Raw genomic sequence first — 22,320 nt, forward strand, 5'->3', positions numbered from 1 at the left:
AAGTAAACAAACACGACGACACGGGCGTTTCTGCCGTCTTGAGAGCGCCGCCACATCGCCGCACGAGTAGGTGAATCTTCCCTTCTAGTACGTGCTGGGTTATCATAGCGACACACAACGAAAATTCACTGTCAAGGATAGCGTTTTTACGCGGAACGATGAGATGAACGCCACAACCGACGCCATGTTTGCGGACAGAAGCCGCCGGCCCGCGATTGGCATGCAACGCGCGCGAACACTTCTCGACCTGCGATTGGTCTGTCGTTGCGGTTGTTTGTTTACAACGCAGCGGAGGGACGCACGCACATGAACGACACGTGCGTGCGTCCTTCCGTCGCTGTGGCAAATGAAGCCTCTCTCTTCGTTTCTCCGAGCGACCTCCTTACCCCGCGAGAGCCGTTTGTGGCTCGCGCCGTTATCTAGTGTCGCACAGGGAAGCATGCTCGCTGCTCCAGTCGTCGGCGCGGTCGGCGGGCTGTGCCAGCGACCGCACTATAACCGGTATTTCCCTTCGCGCGCCTGCATTTTAAGCGGTATGTAATTACATGGAGTTCTATGGGAGGCGAACCGGTGGTTTAAAAAAACCGCGTTATACCCGGTCCTGCACTATAAGCGGTTACGTTGTAAGTGGTCTATACTGTATTGGCTCCCACATTGCGGCATATTTGGAACTAAAGACAAGTACATTTCCTTTGGAGTGAAAAAAGGCCGAGGTTGTGGCAGTTCCCAAATCTGAAAGCACCGTGTCTGTCCACACTTACGGACCAACTGCATCGCTACCTTTCTTCCGAGCTTTTTGAAAAAGTGATTTTTAAGCAGCTCAGTTTTCATTTTAGGCTTGCGCTCAGCCTAAATCGGCACGGATCTTGTCACGAACAATCTGTTGAAACTAACCTCGTAACATTTTTTGGAATTTTCAACGCCTATAGTTGGGTCCCGTGGCCAGGTTGATGTTATTTATTTTGATTCTTCAAAGGCGTTCCACCTGGTAGATCACAAGCTATTCTCGATAAAGCTGCATAATTTGGGTCTTCCTTCGGGTTTTTACGATTAGCTTGCCAGCGACCTGGGTCATTGTTTGAATACTGTGCCCTACCCAGGATGCAAGACACGTCCCTATGGGTTGAATTCGTACAATGAGGGTCGAATCTCGGACGTTTGCTTTTCGATATATTGTGACGAAGAACACGACAACTTTAGGGCGTTGGCATGTCCGACCATTGCGCGCCAGGCTACACGGCCCGGCTTCCGTAAAATCTTTCCATCTCGTGGAGTAAATACGTCCGTCCTTTTCTGCCGTTTGCGCGTCATCCGAGTAGCCGGTCATGCCCTGGGGCAGCTAACGTCTCCATTTACCATTTTTAACGCTTATTGAAGAAGAATAAACAATGTTTGTAAATGGCCTTGCTTCTGGTGTCAGCAACTCGGAGACACTTCAGTTTGCCGATGATGTGAAAATTAATTGTAGTTTCCGTTTGTCTGTTGACCAAATTGTTGCAAAATGACGTTATTGCAATTCGTCTTTGGAGTCACAAACTTGCAGTCTTTGAATCCTACAAAAACTCATTTCTTTCTCGCATAAGGCTAATATCATTCTTGACCTTTACAAATTAGATGGCTCCGATGCTGTACGTGACCTTGGTGGCTCGACTTTTAGTGCTTCGAACATTGTTAATGATCCTTGTTGCTTGCCAGTTGTAATTTCACGCGCGACCCGCAGCCTTGTACAGTTACTCCATAGCTATTTCACTCGCCAGTTTTCACGAGATTGGAATTTCCTTCCACTGTGTGGAATTCTTTAGGTGTTAGTCAAATGCTCAGATTAGAGTCCGTGCAACGACGCTTCGCAACAGTTGCGCTTGATCGCCACAGCAGAGCATTTTGCGTCTTTTAGCCACTCTTTGTATTTCGCCTCTTTCGAATAGACGTCTAGTTTGCCAGAGTGTTCCTTTCTAAGGTGTTCTATTGATCCTCCCCAGGTACGAGGTACAATCCTATCTCATGTTCCCGACAACAAAATAGAACCATTTGTGAGCCTTCCGACTGGGAATCTCGCCCTCAATCGACACGCACGCAGCTCGGGTATGACAGACGGAAGAGTTCCGACGTGGACTCGTTCACCGGCAATTCCGAGGAGTTCAAAAGGAGTGTGTTACAAATTGTTACTGACTAGTCCTTTTTTTGCTTTTTGCCGCAAATGCGTGGACTTTTCACAAGGCCCGCCAGCTGTGGGGGGCGGAATAAACGCGAATCGGTCGATCGATCGCCGATTTCTCGAAGACGTCGGGCCTGCCGAGCCCCAGAACGTCGACGGAAAAAAGGGAGGGCCGCTGCCAAAGTTGAAGCGCGTCATAACGGTTGAGGCCGCCCGGACGTCGGGACCGACGTTGCATGAAACTATGAAATCGCAGTTTCCTCTGGCAATGCTCAACGAGAATTCCGGCGAGATGGGTGCCCTTACACACCGAGTTCCAATCTGGCCAGGTCGTGCATTTTAAATGCATCTCCGAAATGGCCGGTGGTAGACAGAGCTACAACGGCTCTGTCTACCACCTCGGAAGTTCCGAGCCGAACCTCGGCTCGCGGTCGGACGGTACCGAGGCCGCAGTCCCGAAATCCTGCAGGGAACCCTGCCCAACTTTTTGCAGAAGGAATAAACAAGCTTTTCCATTCCGTCGATTTTATGTTTATTTACATATAACATAATAGTGGATGTAAAGAAGTAATTCCGACAGACTTCGTATAACCGGGCTTGACTTACTGGAGAAATTTAAGTGAATTTATTCAAAATATAAACTGGCAAATTTCATTTTTTTATTTTTTTTTAACCAAAAATTACTTGGAAGAGTTTCGAAGATTATACAAAAATTTGAAGGGTGAACTAAGGAACTAGACGAATTTGTAAAAAAAAAATTTAGCAGACGTACATAAAGTCAAAGCGACAGCTGCAACATGTCACAGCGAAGTCATTGGGCATCGGCGTCGCATTCGGAACAAAATAGACATTTTTGCTCCAAATGCTTTTGTTTTGTTCCATTTTGTTCCAAACGCTTGTTTTCTTTTATTTTTTGTTCTGGAGTGCGTGAAAGTGTGTCTCCCGTCATGAGCTCTTGGCACTGACAGTGAGTGATACGATGGCATTCTGTCTTGTGCTTGTTTTTCCAGAGAGCGCGTGCAGTGGGCTTTGGGTACTACAAAATCCCCAAGTATAGAGAGGGTTGTTAACGCTGTGGCATAGCCACGGTGGAAGGAACATTTAGGTGACGACTCTCTGTCCGACGAAGCAACCACATCATGTTCGGTGCACAAAACGCTTCACTCGCACAAGGATAGATGGCGCCACAGTACGAGGTTTCCCCAAAACAACCGCTCCGGTTGTTTCTCCCAGCAGTGGTCCCGCCATTGCCTCGCTCACCACTTCTCGTTGTACTTCACCGCCGTTACGCCACCACTAAGTCACCAGAGTTTGTAAATCTGTGTTCTCTTCCCTCTTTTTCGGATTAAGGCTCACCTTGGTGCACGATGGTGGCACCTGTGATCGGCACAGCACCAAAGCAAAACATGAGGCCAGCCACCGGCCGCACACCACCACCACACCACCACACCGCGAAAAAGGCGAGCACGCTACACCGCCGACACTGTGGCTGATGAGAAGGCACCCCGCATCGCAGCGCCCTCCGCGGCGGTGCGGAACTAACCACTCCTGGTTCGAGGCTAGCTCCAAACACGATCTGGTCGCTCGCTCCCCGCGGGAAGAGTGGCCAGAGCCATCACTTCAATGTGTTTCTTCCACCGTGGGCGAAGCTCAGTGGTAATGCTTCCACTTGGCAGGTTCAAGTTCCGCACCCAGGTTCGGTTCCCACAGTCGGCGGGCAATCTTTTTCGAGGATTTGGCAAGAATGACGACGGACGCCCTAAAACGCAAACTACAAAATCAACAAGGACAACTACAACTGGATCATCAACAATGGACGTTATTTGCAGTGATGGGAGGAGCCCATAACAGCTATCACCGTAAAATGCAAACTGGTCAGACAATTTTCTGAGATATTAAACGAAAATAACTTTCTCTTTGCATAAAAGTTTTTCATAAAATCCAGTTTCGAATTTTCTTTCGGGATGATGCTATTCTACAAACTTAGCCCTGCTTGGTACCGACTACTTTCTGCTACATTGTCAAGGTTAGTGTAGCTTCCACAATGCTGCAGGCCCCTTGTGAGAGCACGTGTCTCTGCGCAAAGGAGACGTGTGCCAAATGTGCTTGTGGCTTTCACAGCGTTGAAGCAGCGTGGAAGCTATGCCAGTCTCGACAATGTGGCGCACAGTAGGTGATGTCCAAGAGAGTGATTGGGCCTAAGCATTCTGCGGCAATGACGACGATTATGGGCACGATATGGCTAACAGTAATGGAAACTTAAAGCAATCAGTTTTAGAATAACGTACGCAATTTTAGCGCACGCTAGCGCTAAATTTAGCGCTTGTATTAGCGCCCGCGACGCAGGAGAGTTTTAGAATAGCGTTTCTCCGTCGCGACGCAAAAGCCCAAGCATCTCGCGCTTGTGACGCCACCAAGATACAGTCACAATTTTTATTTCACACGCGAAATGCTGTAACTTTAGAAAGAAACAAGCCTTTTGGTCCAAAGTACCATTTTAGATTTGTTTAAACACGAGAATGGGACGCGAGCGGTTGACCGGTCCTGCCCGCTTGCGTCGCCTCGGCAAGAGAGGTCTCGTGTACTGACCTTCGCACATCGTACCTTCGCCGAGAAGTGTTCGCGCGTCGCAAGCATCAAGTTGCCAGTGATCGTTGCCAAACCGAGTACAATTTCGTCTCGTATTGAAAATCGCGGTCGCGACGATGCCGCCGACGTCGCACTCACGACGTCGCCAAAGCAGCCGCCGACATAATCCTGGAAGCCGCCATTTTTGCTTAACTCTGCTCGTCTTGGCTTTAGCCAACTTCTCATCATGAATCCTCCTTGGAGAAGCGCAAAGGCTCTTTGCGTACGCAAGCTATTTCCGAGAAATAGCGCACGTTAAAATTGCGCACGCAAAGCGCGAAACCTGGTTTGCGTTCGGAGCATGCGCAGTGGCGACGACGCTATTCTTTGCGTACGCAAAGCTTTAGCGTGCGCTGTTCTAAAACTCCCTATTTACTACGCTATACCGACATACTCCAAATGCTGTTACCAGTATTATAAACTTGCCACAACTTTGCAGCAAAATAAAGTCGTTGAAAGCTCGTAGTGTAGTAGAACAAGTGTCTAATCTTGTTAGTAGCAACGAAAGAAAATGTTAATTTTTGCAATCTGTCCGTACGACCAAAGAAAAGGTTCTACCGCGGTCGACTGCAGTCTCCGAAGGTGTTTTGCGTTCACGACGCGGGAGACCGAAGCGTGAAGAGGGAGCCCCAGAAAGACTTACGTGTCCTTGATTAAGGGAAGCTTCCGCTTGGTCACATTCTCGAAGACGAAGTAGAAGCAGCACTCCCGGTTCTCGATGAACCTGGCCTTGACCTGTGGCCAAGAAGGGGAGTGAGAGAGTCCTCAAGCACCGAGGGGCACACGCACCATGCTGCAGTAGGGGTCCTCCGTCTCGACAAACAGCTTCTGAAGAGGTGACATGGACGTGTCCGTCAGGTAGTCCTCGAGTACCAGCAGTGCCGCAATGTCCCGGTAAAGCTGCAAATGGGGCACCATACCGCAACTGACCGCTGCAAAGAGTGTGCTACGAGACAGCCAAACCTACGAGGTTGCCAAGAAAGGCTACGAGATTGTAAAAACCACGTGGAAAAGGAAAGCTACACAAAGAGCGAGTCGTCTGCTTCTTGCGGAGGGGTTGCGGTAACATCAGGACCAGAACGACGCCGAGTTCCGACTGGGTTTGATTGGAAAGGTAGTGGGCAGACCTCAGTGCTCGATGCCTCAAGGTATACCTACTTCTTTCAATCGGACAATAATGGCTCGGCGTTCTACCATCACTGCGACCCCGATGCTAAAAGTGGACAAACCTGAGCTCCACATAAGGTCCAGAGGACAGCCCAACCAGAAAAGGGCCACAAACTCGACGGCTAGAGATACGAAAAGCTACGAGGCCAAAAGCAGTCTCGTACGACCAAAACGGATCGTCCAACCGGGAAACCTACGGGAAACAAAACGGTCCACCAGCTGAAAAGAATGGGACCACTCGAGCAAAACTGCTCGCGAGAAAAGCTACGTACAGTAGTGAACAAAAAGATACGATATTTCGCTTTTTTTACAAAAGTATTGCTCGACGTCTAGTGAATAGCCAACAATATTTTGTTTTTATATGGTACACCATAATACAGCCTTTTTAGTCACCAGGGGTTGGTTGTTGCGACACCGGTATACCGGTGTCGCAACAACCAACCCCTGGCAGATAGTAAATAAATAATTGCAACACCGGTATACCGGTGTCGCAATTATTTATTATTTATTTTTTAAATTGCGCCTTCTTCTTCGCTACCTCGTGGCCGTTCAGCCCCGTACGTTTTCCTTTTGTAAGAAAAGAATATTGAATTCTTATGGTTTTTATAATGGGTTATTTTGAATATAAACATATTTAGCAGGCAATGGGAAGAGTACGCGGTGCAAAAATTTAGATTACAAATATCGATAAATCAACAAATTTTTGTAATCGATAAATAACGATTACAAAAAAATCTATTCATATTTAAGTAGGCATCAGTTTCTACTCTATAAATACGTTAATGTAGTGTTCCATTACTATTTTTATATCTGTATCACAGTTCGAAGAAAAGTTACCCACATAAAACTGAAATATTGTATCTTTCTGTTCACTACTGTAACTGCGGGACATACAAAGAAAACTGTGCGGAGCTTGTACGAAAGAGGGGTAAAGAACCAATATGTGGTTCGAGTCTAGCATCGAAGGAGGAAAGAACCAGAAAAGAAGCGTCCTTGGTTCCAGAGGAAGCCCACAAGGGGTACCTTGAGCGGAGGCCCCCGGTAGGCGACGTAGACGAGGCCGTGGTCGTCGTCGTCGCACGGGTACGGCACCACCAGGTCCGTGCTGGCGGGGAGGGGCGGCAGGGGCCTCTGCCAGGGCCGCACAAAGGGCTTCCGGGCACCCTGCGAGAAAAAGGTGGGCTTGCCCCGCTCTCTCCGGTAGAGGGGCCACGGCCACACGCAAGGATCTCCGCCCACTTAGTTCCCAATCCAACTTCTCTCACTCACTTTCTAACCGCATGATGGGAGCCAGTTTCCCGGCTACATTATGCCCCCAGAAATAAAAGTAAAAATTTGTTAATTAGCTAACGGTTAACCAATTCCGCCCTTTTCTCGCGGCACCCACGGCCACCGACTTCACCCTCAGGATTAAAGAACCTTAATGCGAGTTCTCTTTTTTAAAAATCCTAGTCGCGCTAAAAAGAACGCCCCAAATAACCAAATCTGGGCAGCGTGACACTGGGTCGTGCGACTCGCAGTGCCAAGTCACTTTGTCGCGTCAAGGTGGCAACGAAATTATTGAATCTAGTAACGTTGGGGGGCAAGCTGCGGCACAATGTGACATTGTGTCCCGTGACCGTGCCGCGTGACGTCGCGCTGCCACGTGACCCACGTGTGCGTTCGGCCAAATTAAACCGACAAAGGCGCAGTTTGGTCACCACAATGCGACAAAAATCCCAAGTTCACTTCTTAGAAAATGCGGCTAAATTTGACGAAAACTGTTCCTTTATGTACATATAACAAGAAAAGTGAAGCCACTGAAGTTCACTTACCAATTAACCCCTTAACCGTTTTGAACGAGCGTAGCTCGTCCAAAACGGTTAAGGGAAAACTGTTCCTTTCCATTCAGTTTTTTTTTTTCTTCTTTTGTTTTAGTGCGAGTTAGTTGAACTTGTCCCAAAAACAAAGCAATTACAATCGACTTCAATAAAATGTTTCAGTTTGTTCTGTCGTTCAATCATAAATATAACTTCATGCGTGGAGTAACTGAAATCATAAGAAGATAAGAAGCGGTTCAGGGTTAAAAGCTGCCAAAAACGAAAAACGGTCGAGGGGTTAAACAAGGATGTGATATCTGATGCGACTGAATATAAATACCTCGGTGTAACCCATGGCCACGATCTCCATTGGCCACAACCCATTCAAAACATCTGTTCCTCCGCATCTCGTACATTGGGCTTGCTACATTGGGAACTTCCATTAAATTGCGAGCATACAACTCCTTGCTTCGACCGAAGGTAGAATATGCTGGCCTAGTATGGGACCCCAATACCAAAAAGGATCCGTCACAGCTTGAGATGATTCAGAGAAGATCTAGCGAAGAAGAGCGAGAGCTTCACCAATGAAAAGTATAATCGGCTAGACTCCCCATCTTCATTAATGATGGCAAACAATATATCATCGCTCCAGCATCGTCGAAAATATGCGAGACTAAAATTTTTGTCTTTGCTTTACCGGAACAGACTCCGCATTCAATCGAGCTTTTACTTATCATCATCATCTAGGGAAACTAGGCACCACCATCAGTATCCCCTGGTAGCAATATTCGCTCAAACATTTTTAAGTATCCCTTCTTCCCACGCACTATTAAGGATTGGAACGCCCTCCCTCGTGCGACATTTTTCTTGCCCCCAACTTCAACAATGGCACTCTTGAGAATCACACCTTTTAAATGTCCTCCTTTCCTGGAGCTTGCACATGCATTCTTTTTTTTTTTTTGTATATTAGGCATGATTAGAGGAGCTGTGCAACAGTTTCGGAACTTTGCTTAAATAATTTGGGAGTTGGTGTCTCGATCTTTCCGAAGTAAAGAACAAAAAGCCGCTTTCGGCTGCGTGTCTTAGTTTTTATTTTAAAAATTGACAATGATTGAGGTTTTTTGGCGCCTCTCAACTCCTTCACCATCTTCCGAGTCACGTGCGCTGCGACGTCGACGGGGTTGCGCGGGGTTCCGGTGAAGCTCTCTCTAGAGCCATCGGTGAGCAGCGAGAACTCATCCACTCGCGACCGCGTGACCACGTGCTGGCGGGCGCAGCCAGCGCCAACAATATGGTGAAAGGAGGAAAGTCTCATCCGTCCGGTTCTGTCCCCCTTCCCCTCCCGCTTCTGGCGGCTGTTCGCGCCGTCCTACCTCGTAGGCACCGTCGCGGTAGCAGATAGAGCCCACGGCTTTGTAGACCTAGTATAGACGGCGCCACTAAAACTCCGTGTAATAAAAGTTTTGTCGATGATACCAGGTTTTTGAAGCATTTATATATATGTTGAAACGACAAGATTTATAAAAAAGTTACCTTTTATCGAGCAAGTATTCGCACAACTTGCTATCTTTCTACAAGAGCCCCATTGACGTAATGCCACGTGTTTCTCATGGCCGCCGCTCGCGGCTGCAGATCGGGGAATATTCTCATTTTTGCCTCGCTATTACGCGGCGGAATCGCAGCATTTTGAAAGGGGGAGGTGTGTTTTCTGTTTTTTGTGACTAGGTGAACACTGTCAAACGTTGGAGATTCCAATTCCTTCAACATTAAAATCGTTGCACAGCTTCTTTAAAGGCCGGCCCGCAAGCAGAGAGAAGGAACCCGACCCTCACTTTCCTTCTCGCCACTATGAAAGGAGGAAATCACCTCTCGTTTCCTCCTCGCCATTTTCCCATTTTTTTATCTTGTTTTTGTTTTTTGCCCGCTGCCTGTTTTTTTTCTTTTTGACAAGCTTGGGGTGAAGGGAATGAAAGCTTCAAAGATTTGAAAAGATTATCCAGAAGCCAGCCGGCACACCTGCGACAAGGAGCTGGACCAACCGAGTAGCTGTTTTGAGCCAGCTTGGCACTTGCTCTTCCCAACGAGTTGCATTGGCCCTTTTTTAGCATTGGTTTGGAGGACGATTCTTGCTGTTGTAAGAGCACAAATACCTTGTTCTGCTCAAAGAAGTAAGCATTGAAGTATACATTTTATTATAAATATCTGATTTGTCATCTTTCGTTGTTTAGGCGGATTCATGGCGACAACGGGAAGTACGAGCGGCGTTTTCTGTATATCAGGGATGGCGCTCCATAGACCAGTGGTTCTGAATCATTATGGTCCGTAAACCGGCAGAGGTGACGGAGGGTCCCATCCGTAGTGGGTCTAGCACTTTTCGGTGTAGAGCGTCTTGCTGTAGGGCATTTCGGTGCGGACTTTTTGGTGCACGGACATTTCAGTGTACCAGGCACGTAGCCAGCATTTTTTTTTTTTTTTTTTTTGGGGGGGGGGGGGGGGTCCGCCCATGACAAAATGCTGCATGAGGGGAAGGGGGCAGAGGAGGTTCCAGCAAAATCAAAGATTTCGGGGGGGGGGGGGGGGGAGGGGGGGCCGAGCCCCATGGGCCGCCCCCTGGCTACGTGCCTGCAGTGTACGGACGTTTTGCTGCAAAGACTTTTCGGTGTGGGACTTTTCGGTGCGCGGATATTTCGGTGCACGGCCATTTTGATGCATGGACATTCGACGCTATGGTTTTCTCGCCGGTATCTCTTTTCCTACGCACGCAGACACGCTTCACATCGTGTTTGCGCGTTGAGTTGATAGAGACAGTCTCCTCTATAAGTTTTTTGGCTTTATTATTGGTCCTGTTTGTAGGAAAGGACCCAAACAGCAAGACGTTTGAAGATGTTTGTGTAGTCAGAACAATTTTAAATATCTTCAAATGCGCCTCCTCCGCGTAATCGCATAGCTCCGATTGTTAATAATAAATTGTGATGACCTCGCACGACAAAAAAAAGAAAAAAAAACAAAAAAACACGGTAATTATCACTTGCAACTCATTAGGGAATAAAGTAGGCGTGTGCGGGTACAAAATAAGTGTAATCAAATCAAATATCGATTTGAATCAAGTAAACAAGCCGAATTTGGTGAATGCTAAAACTATTTTATTTGGTATCAAATGTTTGCTCATCCTCGTACGAAAAAAAACAGTGACCACAGATCATACACAGCGTATGATCTGTGGTCAACGTCTCCTTCCATGCCGTATTGATGTCGCCGGACGTAAAGAACTGCCTTACAATCGTGCTTATACAGGGCGATTTTTTTTTTTTTTTAACGACTAGACATTTTTTTTAGAAACTGAGGCGTCAGAGTTACGCACTTGCGGTTTGTGCCTTATCTGTAGTCATCAAAAACGCCAAATCATTCATTTTTAAAGAGATGTAGTGCACGTGAAGTGGCTCAGGGCGTCCTAAAAAGCCTAATTTGGTCGCGAATCGTGTTACCGCAATCTTTTCGGCCGCCGCGCTCCTCGCCCCTTCTACAGTGGCGTTGTCACAGCGATGCGCATGATTTGTCACTTTGGCTTCATGGCGTTAGGCTGTGCCACGCGGAGATGGAGCCCACATAAAATCAGAACTATATTTTCACGCCCAAATTAGCAGGACGCCGTATCAGGACACCGCATAATAGTGTACGCGCGTTACATCTTTTTAAGAGTGGACGGTTTGGTGGCTTGCGATTATATGGCCAACAACTTTCTAAATACACGATGACGTTTTCTGTTCTAATTAAAAGGTTAATTAGCGAATTTTAGGGAATCGCTCGATTTTAGTTGCGTTCGTTCTGGAACCTAATCCTCGCTTGGCTGTATAGCTCACCTGCACAAACCGCAATGGCGCTAATTTTCACTGGACGATTTGGTGGCTTTCGATTATGCCCAACAACTTTATAAATCAACTATCTCGTTTTTTTTTATAATCAAAAAGTTCATTAACAAATGTTAGCTAATCAGTGGGTTTTTGTTGCGTTCTTTCTCCAATCCAATCTTCGCCTGGCCGTATAGCTCACATCCACAAAGCGTTAATTTGCACGTTTTTTTCTAATATCTGGTAGGTGAAAAGAACAAAAACAAAAAAAAACGTTGTATATAAAACAGAGGGCAGTTCTTCTCTGATATAATTAAGGTGTGGGGCACTGCGTCTTGCATGCATCTCTATTTTTTTTTCGGCCTATAAACACACATCTTGGGACATTCCAAATTGAGTTTATGATCGGGCGGGCGCTTTATCACGGGGTATTTTGTCATGTTTCATTAGCTTTATTACTTTAGTCAGAAGGAAGCCACGCGAGCCGTACCACGTTCCAAACACCTAATCGGGTGTTTGTCAAGGAGCTCTAGAACTTTCCAATCGACATTTTGGTTGTTAATACATTTAAAAAAGTTTGTTACTTAGTCCTTAAGATTTAATTTATTGGGAATAATTAAAAATACTGCAACTCTCGCAAGACGTCTGCCCAAAACATAAAGTTGGTTTCATTGGCTTAAAGTGGCTGCGCTCTAATTTCGCGTTACAGAGATTTGTAAGCGTCTTTCATTTTTATGACTGGTCTTTAAAGATTCGTGAAAGGCATTCGCGACCTGTCAAGCCGCGTACGCGGACCGCGCGGCCTCCTCGGCAAGTTGTTCCCTCATCGAAGACGACAATGAATAAAAGGTAGGACCAAAATCTTAATGCCTGAAGAAAGCGCAAGTTTAAAATAATTCTAAGTTGATTTTATTTCTACAATATTCAAATTTTAACACTCGTCGCAGGCAGCATGAAAGGAGGCACTGCACTCTTGGCGCAAACCAGTGCCCAGTCAACGATCCTACACTCAAACACGCATCACCACCCAACCTGTTTGAAAAATAAATAATTTCCAGTACTTTTGGTAGAAAGGCGAATTTTCTACTGAGCGTGATATTTTGTGGACCAAAAAGTCCTGTAGCCAAGATCGGTGGTTGACAGCTTCAGGAAGACGAAGAACGACGGATGCATTATTTCCCGCGGAAGTACTGTTTTGACGTTGAATTCCACATAAAATTGTATTTGCACAAATTGTGGCACGATACCGAACTTGCTTGATTACTTTTCTTGTAGAGACAACATAACCAGGCATAATCTACAGATATTGCAGAATTTGTTTTAATTGGCGTACAGCGCGAAAGACAAGTATGGACATAAAGAACACAATAGAGCTCTGCATTTTTACTGCATTTCTTTCTGTACTTGCGAACAGTTAGTCCGCATGACTATATTCAAAAATTGCCAAATTGTTTAAGCCTACCCCTTTTTATAGTTTTTTTCGGGAGGCACTCACTTGATCGAATGACGTTTTAGCGAACGCCCACGTTTCATCGAACGACACTTTAGCGAATAGTCGGACGCCGCGAAGCGGCGTTTTCGGTTGGGCTAAGTGAGTTAATATTTTTGTAATGAGTTGCCGCAGACTGTCGCCGCGAAGCGGCGTAAAGCGCAGCGCGACGGATGGGTTAACGCGCGCCCCCGTTATTCGCTAAAACGACCATTCGCTCAAATGTCGCCGTTCGCTAAAATGTCATTCGCTCTTATGATATGGACCCGTTTTTTTCATAGATGAATTGTGGCGAATCCCGGCTGGGTTCGGCTAAAGATCTCGCACGTGTTCAAGGACACATTTTGGCATGATTTCCCGCTTGGTGACGACGTTGAGCTGGCCGCTGTTCCGCTTCTTTTCTAAGTAGGCGGGGAACGCCAGACGCCTAAATTAGCCAAGCAGCCCCAAAGCTTGCGGTAGTACACCTTCCGAACTCCTGGTTTTTTTTTTTAACATGGTCGCTGGCCTTCCCCACCCTGACAGAGCCCCGAACGATTATGATACAAGGGCTGCAGAGGCTATCTGGGCATTCCATTTCTTAATCAGCGAACAAATGGGAACAGAAGAGAATAAAAACTTCGTAATACCTGCTGTCTTTTAATAAATGGCATAATATGCTACTACTGCTAGTTGCACTATTTTACGCGAAGAAAATTGTGATTTTGCGGTTCAATCTCCGTGTTTTCCGTTCTCTTTGCTGATACGCAAGATATTTGTCGGCTGTCGAGTTTTCAGTTACATTTGTTGACAGAAACTAAATGCACGTTTGGCCACAAAGAAATTTTTTCAAAGGCTGGAGATAGATGAAATATACCATGAACCGTTTCACTTTTTATGGAAGTTTGTTTTTACTCTTCTTAGTAGCTTCAACGAGGCAACCGTCACTCTAGAAAGCACCTGTAGTACGAACCCATGGATATGTTATGCCCCAGAAATGGTCAGACTGTGTCCCTCTGACTGCAATATCTTTGACCTGTAATTACTCATGATTATTACTTTGTACAAAAAACAAAAAAAAACAAAAAAAAAACAGTATAGTCATACAATCACTCTTCAGTGTGCCGTTGTTATAACGACCAATTTTCAACTCTCTTGGTAGAGCTCAAAGTTCAGATAAAAATACCCATCTTTTTTCCTTCTGCTGTGATGTTCAAGTTCCGGTCACTCGAGATAAATATGCGGTGTTGTAGCGTGTGTGGCCGCATGCGGAAGTATCTGAATGTAAAATAACTTGTTGTTGGGCTAGTTGGTGTTGACTATCTGAGTGTGTTTTAGAGCTGCAAAAAAAGAGCAAAAAAAAAGAAGAAAAGCGAGCCAGCCCGAACCCTTCCGAGCTCATATCCAGCCTGCCTAACTAATCCCTGGTGTTTGGGATTGAAGCAGAGAACCTTGAAGGGTTACAGAGATTTTGTCGGGGGGCCGGTAAGCCCATTAGCACTCGTGCGAGAAGGCCGCAAAAAGCGAGGAGGAAAATGGAGGAGGAAAGGGGAGGAGGAAAAAAAGAAAAGAGGGGGAATCTTCTGCCACGCTGAAGAAAATTTTGAGCGCCCGCCTTTAAGGAATGTTTATTACGCTGATGGTATTTATATTTACTGGATACGACTTATTTTTCGCGGGCTCCCTATTTTACGATTTAGGTCAAAGCTGAATTTTTGGAATAATTCGCGGGTTCTAATTCTTGCGTCGCACCGCAATCTTAATATAAATTCCAATGTGTTTACCCAAATTGTTTGCGGGACCTATATTTCGCAAATTGTAGGCGATTTGCGAAATTTGCCAAAATTGAGTTGTTTAGAGTATATATTTCGTTGTATAAGAAATATAGGGTTGCCATGTGTTTTTTTTTCTTATATGCATAGTTTTGCTGACTGTATGTACCCCAGACCTGAAAGGCCTGCAGTATGTCTAAATAAAAATAAATAAATTAAACTGCATTAAACAGAAATGAAAACGGGATGACCGGCATTTAAAGAAAGTGGGCGAAAAGCAGCAACGAATCCTCGCTCACCTTCGAAATAATCTTGAGTTCGATGGGCTCTATGGCTTTGAGCACTTCGGCCGGAGCGACGCTGCCGGTCACAATGACGCAGAGGTTTTCCGGCCGGTAAAAGCTCCTATGATACATCTTGACCTGCGGGCAACATAACAACCCTCGGATGCCACAGTGTGCAAGAATGCCAGAATTTATCCGCACTTACTCCGACAATTTTGGCCGTCGGGTCGTCCCCAAATGAATGAAAAGAAAGCCTCCTTTGAATGGTGTTTGTGGAGACTAACATAGAGGACGAAAACAGGACGACACGTTCGTCCTCTATGTTCGACACACGACACGTTCGTCCTCTATGTTAGTCTCCACAAACACCGTAACTTAACCAGCACGCTCCATTTCCACGAGCCTCCTTTGAAGGACCATCAAAGTTGTTCAAACAGCCGTCCGAGCACATTTCCCCCCCCGTTCGGAGCGTACGAGAAACCGCCCGACGGAAGAATGACGTCTCGGAAACCTGAGAAATGGGACGTCACGTGCGCTAATCTCGGACGTCTCCACTTCCATTCCTCGGTCTCGGGATCTCGAGGCATCGAAAGTTCTCGCCCGCATCTCCGTTTTTTCTAACCTAAGAAAGCATAAATTACTTTTTGCTCGATTTTGCGAGTTGGTGCTCCGAATAAACACTCGGCATTTATAGATCATTTTACTATGAGAATTCTACTGCGCAAACGACGAAAACGGTGTCCTTTCCTTCTTCAACACCGCCAAATCAGTTGAAATGCCTGGATATATGTAGATGTTGCTGCAGTCGAACAAAACGATGCCACCCGGAGCGCACGACGTCAAGGTAGGTCGTCACTCCACGCAGCACGACCTACCTTACGTCGGCATCGCAGCCAGCGCGTCTCGCAACGAGCGCGACGCTCGTGCGGAGACGCCAAGACGGACGCGTCGAGGTTGGGCGTGTTTGCCGCTTGGGCAGGGAGGCACTAACGACGACATTGTGCGCAGGCCTCATTTTCTGGTTGGCACTGGCCGAGCTCGCCTCGGAAGACTGAAAGAAGGGGCACCTTCTTGTTGGAGGTGCTCTCGCGGAGGTTCTTCATGAGCCCGCCGGTTTCGTAGCCGTAGCCGCAGGGGGCGGGGTACACGGTGCGCAGCAGGCCCAGCATGCACAGGCTCTCGCCCGTGTTCTCCCGGGCCTGCATCTCCGAGTAGACCACGCCGGCGTCCTCGCCCTCCCCGTTGATGTGGTGCACCTCCGTGAGGAAGGCCGCCTCCTGCAAAGGGGGTGTCAGGCGGGCTCCAGCACCAACCGGCCAGAGCCCACCGTCAGCAGCGGGTACAGCACGTGGTCCAAGTACACCGGCAGCAGGTTCAGGAAGCCCCGGGCACCCGCCATGGTCATGGTGTAGCACGTGTGGTCCGTGTCCGTCCACGCGTTGGTCCCGGATGCCAGGCACCGGTTGGCCAGCTGGTCCAGCACCCCCTGCAATGCGCCTACGGTACTCCTCCGACACCGGCGAAAAGGGCCACGTCCATCGTGGCCCGTTTTCGTCCGCGGACTGTGTACCGCATGACCATCCCCATCATCGATTCCTGCGATCCACACCTCGTCCGTGGACGCGCAAAGTGAAATGACCGAGCGACTTTTCACTTGCAGAGGTTGGGCGAGTGTGTGACTTGAAAAGTGTCTAGTCTGGCAACGGTACAACTTTTCTGGGTTTTTCTTGCGCATTTCTGGTTAATTAAACCAAAGATTAGAAACTCTGCCCAGCTGACGTGATGCAGTTCCGGTTCTGCTCCGCATCTGTGAGGAGAAGCTTCTGCAAATACCGTATTTATTCGAATATAAAGCGGTCACGATTATAACGCGAGGGGGCAGTTGAAGGACCCAAGAAAAAGAAAAAAAAATTGTCATATTGCTATACTGAGCTTCGAATATAAGGCGGGGTATGACTTTGAGACTATGGATTTTGGAAAAAAACCTCGCCTTATATTCGAATAAATACGGTACTCGTCAGCACACCGCAATCTTTCTTGCACGTCCAATCATCCATTCACTCAGAGAGACCTTTCTTGTGGCCGTAGTGTACTGAAGTGTTGTACGTGATTGCGGAGTGCGTGAAGGCATCTCCGAGCTATTCCAAACAACCCTCAGCGAAACCAGGACTTTGTTGCTTCTACGCTGAAACTTCCTCGAGCAGAACCATGCTTGTGTCACTGCCATGCCTTGGGTTAATAAACCTAGCGGCACCTCGCGCTAAGCCTATCACGGTGATTTGTCTCGCTCTGTTCGTAACAGCGGTGTACATTCCTTTCCGTGGTAGCCAATGTAGATTTCACTCTCGGACAATGGTGCCACATTGCGACGTTGGGAGTTTCGCGGCACAGGGGTCGCAAACAGTTGTGGTCCATCCTCGCTATCGTCTGCTCGTCGTCTCCCTGGTGCGAATGCACTTGGGAGACAGACAAACCGCGAACATGTCGTCATGTGATCAATTCGTGGATCATTCCGCCGAGTGAATTTTCCACTAAGGGGCATTTGCACAAGGGAGAAATCTCTCCCTCTACTCCTCAGAAGGTGCATATCGAGGGTAATGTCGCCCCTTTGTGCGCAGGCACGCAGACGCTCACGTACGAGGGGGCGTGGGAGCCTCTGCTCGGGCTTCACAAAGAGCCTTGGCGGGCAACCTCATCGCAATTGGCGATATTTTGATCTGGTGTCTGGCAACTTTACGGACCGTGCTCTGTGGCATACCGGCAATGGCGTCCTGTTCACCTAACTTCCCGTGGCTTGCGCGGGGTCACAGGTGGTTGAATATTTCTATATGGTTTTCAGGAAGGAGTCTTCGATATTCATCAATCTCGTCCTTGAGCAGCTCCTCGTACAACTGGTTTTGGGTTCCACATACTTGGTGTTGTATCCACCTTTTAACCCAGCATCTTTTTTTAGCAGGAAGCAGATACCGCCTTCTGTATCTGCCGCCATAATCACGTACTGCCGTTTCGTGTGCATCTCTATTTTTATGACTGGATTGAAGCCCCGAAGGACAAAGTGAAGAAGGTAACGACAACGCTCTGTGCTTCCTTCCTCACTTTGTCCTTCAGCGCTTCAATCCAGTCATGAACCAACCAGCCCAACAGAACATTTTGTTGCCACTTTATTTTTTTACTCGTCAGCACACACCGAGTTTCGTTTTAGAGAGTGCGACTCTACCATAGAATACCGTGCAACCACCCATACCACACTAAGCGCCCATACCCAAATTTGTAAGATCTGAGAAAATATGCACAGTACATTGATATGTAAAATTGATGACCAGACAAGCGCCCATCCTCCATTTTTTTGCGACCATCTCTAATGGCGAAGTCCACTGGGCGTTTTGGAGCGTGCCGGGATCGACTTTTCAGGAGCGAGCCTATTTCACTGGGCGATCGGGATCGAGACCAACGTGTTTCACTGGTCGTTTTGGATTAGCTCCCGCTCCAGATCTCGATCTGGATCCGAGAAAAGTCACTCCGACGATTTCGGGGGATTCAACCGGAAGCCAGCCAAGCCAGCCCTCGGCGCACACACGTGACTTCCTTTCTCGTGGGGCATCTCGCCTGATCTCGCCCATCTCACCTCAGAAGAAGCACGTCGCGGGCTGGGCTCCTAGATTGTCTCAACATCAGAAGAATTCGTAATGGCCGCTTGCTTACCCCTTGGCTCGACAGCCGGTTCGTTTTCCAGGAAGGAGAAGAGAAGGTATTTGCCGCGCTACGGGCATTCCCGCAATCTTTGCTAGAAGCGCCCGAGCCATTCCTGTCGCTCGTGCGTCGAACACGTTTTAGCGCCGCGATTGCAAAAACGCCTTCGAAACGACCGCGGCGGCCGCGGGATTCCCAGGCAGTTGAATGACGGGAAGGCATCCGCCGATCCCGGGGCAGTGGTCATGTTCCACTGGGGATCCGCAGGTGGCGCGACCCCATTCGGATCGTGTGCTCCAATCCGGATCTGGTCGACTGATCCCGGCGCGCTCCAAAACGCCCAGTGGAATTCGCCATAAATTTTGAGTAGGCGCTTGCCCTGTATTTTACGGTAAATGCTCCGATATCACCGACATCCCACTCGGCTCCCTGTCGCCCGAGTGAATACTGGAGCCAACGTTCTTAGATTAGCTTACGTAACTGCTCATAGACGCTACTTGCAAGAGCAGTACCACCCCTCACCCAGCACGGCTCGTCTCCCGTCGTTCAATGCACCGGACGGCTGCCGTAGTAACTACAGCGTGTTCTAAGGAATATGTACACTTCAAAGCACAGTGTCTAGATGCCGTTCCACCGTACTCTATAGAATGCAGAGCTAAATCTACATGGCACTTCAAACAACGGGAGGCGCCTCCCTCCGCGGGAGTTCCACAACTGCGGTAATCCAGTAGCGTTGGCTGGAACCAAAGACGTCGACGTCCCTCACACCCCCTCCCCAAAAACATCTCCCGTGTGAATACCCCTTTACGATTATTTTTATTGTCGTTATCCACGCACAGAAGACGTTCGCACCACCGGAAAACAGGCCATCCTAATCGGCGACCGGTTTATACATAAACCAAACAACTGTGCAAAAGGACGGACGAAGCCGCCTCCCGCAAGCCCCGCCCCTCGGTAGAGGCTCATTGCGGGCCAGTGAGGTCCGTGTTCCATCGTGCGTCAAACCCCTCCCCTTTCCACTTGATAACGCGAGGCGAATTATCGTACCCAATGTAACTAACGTGTTGTCATTCCCTCGTTACCCATTTTCCCCATTTTCTCTTCTGTGAAGCAAATTTACCTTGTACGGGTAGTCTTCGCTTCCCATAAAGACGAGATGCTCGAGCGTGTGTGGCAGTCCGTCGTCATCCTCTGCCTCCGTTGCTGGAACAGACGTATCGTAATGGTACCATCGGCGAGACGTCCGAGGTCAACTCACCGACGCAGAGGTATCCGTTCACCAGAGGCCCATCGAACTCCGACACGAAGACAGTCAGACCGGTTACCTTGGACTTGAACTTGACCAGCGGCAAGTCGCCGTCCGTGCGGAGGGAGCAAGTTTCTTCGAAATTGTTCATTCTGAGGTTTTCTCGTTTAGAGTGCGTTTTGGCCTGATCCCAACGTACGAACCACGGCACCAGCAAACTTACCTCTTCTTCCTTTTGCGGCAAAGAGAACAGAGAGATTCATGTGTTTGTGCGTTGCCGGTTCGGACTAAACGGCTTGGATTGATTCAATGGATTGGATTGATTCAATTCTTTTATTTGATAAATGGATGAATATTGGCTGCTCGGGCTGCTCTCTTTATACTGAGTGGTAGCTTGCGCCACGTAGCCTTAAAGGACACATGCAAAGGAAAAAAACATTTTTTTTAAACGGCTTAGATGAAAAAAGGACGCCATAAAACGATTTTACAACGAAGAAAAAAAATTTTTAGAGCTATATTTACGGCGCAAAACAAATTTGTAGTTGGCGCCCGCGGGCACCGCGGAAAAGTGGTCCGTATTTATCACGTGACTGGTCCTTATTTATCACGTGGTGCTTGCGCTCTATCGGAAGCTTCTTATGGCCTCTAAAAGTAACTTATTCATCTTTGTTTGAAGTATAACAAAAAACCAAGACGAATACGTAACTTTTAGAGCACAAAGGAAACTCCTGAAAAAGCGCAAGCAGACGGCGGCGTCCCGAAGCAGACGAACTTGTGCGGCGGCGGCGACGGCGGCTTGGAGAAACGCGTTGAAGCGGCGTTCGCACAACGCTCAGCGTGCGGCGGCGACGCAGCGCGGCGGCGCGCGTCCTGCCACGTGACCAGCAGCGGCTTCCTTCACGGTTTCCTTGGTTTCCTTCCCATAAGACCAACAAAGACCCTTTTTAGTCAATAGTTGCAAGTCTAAAAACTGCAACTTTCCATCTATCACTGACTCAGAGTTTTTCCTTTGCATGTGTCCTTTAAGGGTTTTTTGCGTGCAACAAGCCACCCGGGAGCGAGCTCATAAACCAGTGTGCAGTTTAGAATGTTTTTTGTTTTTTTTTTTTTTTTTATTTGCATCGTTTAGATCTGTTGTACTCCACACATGCAAGGGCCTAATCAAGGCCTTCAGTATGTAATAAATAAATAAATAAAATAAGATATCAACTAGCAAGGCTGATGCTTATTTGCAAATTAAACGGAACGGCATTTTGTCAAGAACAAACCTCCACAGCATGCTATGCCAGTGTATCCTGTAAAAGAAAAATGTTCACTTGGATACGCGCTATCAAAGGTGCGTTTAAATTTGGTAGTGAACTAATTCGATCACTCTTTTCTGCATTATTTTTCGCCTGCATCACGGTGCTGAGTGTGAAAAAATGTTGGTTAGGAAAACAAGCAGGTTGATTGCTGCTCAGTGTATTTATAAAAGGTGTGTCACTGACCCAGAGTGACACACCTTTTATAGACACACAGAGCATGGTTTTGTCATAAATACTTCAACTGTTTTTAGCTCATTTGCGTTGTCATCATATACTGCGTGCGGTCGTAAGGACACATTTAACACGCCTAGCAAAATTCGAATTAAAAACGCACATCTTCAAATTGGGTACGGGAACGTTTCGCGAAAAGTTGTATTACTTTTTTTCTCTTTTTTTCGGAGCTAAAGTTAAAGAGAGTGAAGTATTAAAATAGAGCAAACACGGCGGTCACACATTTCCTATGCCCTACTGCCGGATGTTGGTCGTCTGCATTCTGGTTTGTAAGCTTGCTCCCAGGTAGTCACAGTTCATATATTTCGTTAAAAGTACTAATTATCGCGAATATCTTACTCATAGACAGCCTCTGTTGTTGTTTTAAGAGTTTTTGCGTGCAGCAAGCCACCCGGTAGCGAGTTCATAATTTATAAACCAGTCTGTGGACGACAAACAGGCTGGTATAAGACATGAAAAATGCACGACCTCTGATTTTGCTTTATTTTTAATACTTTACTACCTCAATATTGAGCGCTAAAAAATATGACGTAAAACTTTTTGTGAAACTACGTTCGCGTGCCCAAATTCAGGCGTTTACTTTTGAAATTCGAATTTTGAGAGGAGAGTTAAATATGTTTGTCCTTACGGTCGCACCCTGTTTATTGTAAAACGTACTTCATAAACTATATTTGATGATATATATGACGACGAGATACCCATATCATTATTTTATGTACTCCAATTCC

At 47.3% G+C, this 22,320-nt stretch overlaps 1 protein-coding gene across 2 annotated transcripts in view; it reads right to left on the reverse strand.

The window, feature by feature from the left end:
* Nucleotides 1–20,441, reverse strand: part of LOC8038628 (uncharacterized protein C05D11.1) — an 89,212-nt gene extending 68,771 nt beyond the window's left edge. The window contains exons 1-9 of one of the 2 annotated variants that reach the window (XM_029989670.3): nt 20,281–20,403; nt 20,070–20,148; nt 19,932–20,014; nt 16,449–16,607; nt 16,189–16,398; nt 15,137–15,259; nt 6,974–7,114; nt 5,573–5,683; nt 5,427–5,518 (exon numbers count right to left, since the gene is read on the reverse strand). In XM_029989670.3, coding sequence (XP_029845530.2) covers nt 5,427–5,518; nt 5,573–5,683; nt 6,974–7,114; nt 15,137–15,259; nt 16,189–16,398; nt 16,449–16,607; nt 19,932–19,958 — 863 coding nt within the window. In that variant the 5' untranslated portion in view covers nt 19,959–20,014; nt 20,070–20,148; nt 20,281–20,403. Of the gene's footprint in view, nt 1–5,426; nt 5,519–5,572; nt 5,684–6,973; nt 7,115–15,136; nt 15,260–16,188; nt 16,399–16,448; nt 16,608–19,931; nt 20,015–20,069 lie in introns of both variants that reach the window. The other variant, XM_029989669.3, reaches the window with a different exon arrangement.
* Between the last annotated feature and the right edge of the window lie 1,879 nt (nt 20,442–22,320).

This window comes from Ixodes scapularis, unplaced genomic scaffold (assembly GCF_016920785.2).
Source record: "Ixodes scapularis isolate PalLabHiFi unplaced genomic scaffold, ASM1692078v2 PGA_scaffold3__209_contigs__length_174095766, whole genome shotgun sequence".
Classification (NCBI taxonomy): Eukaryota; Metazoa; Arthropoda; class Arachnida; order Ixodida; family Ixodidae; genus Ixodes; species Ixodes scapularis.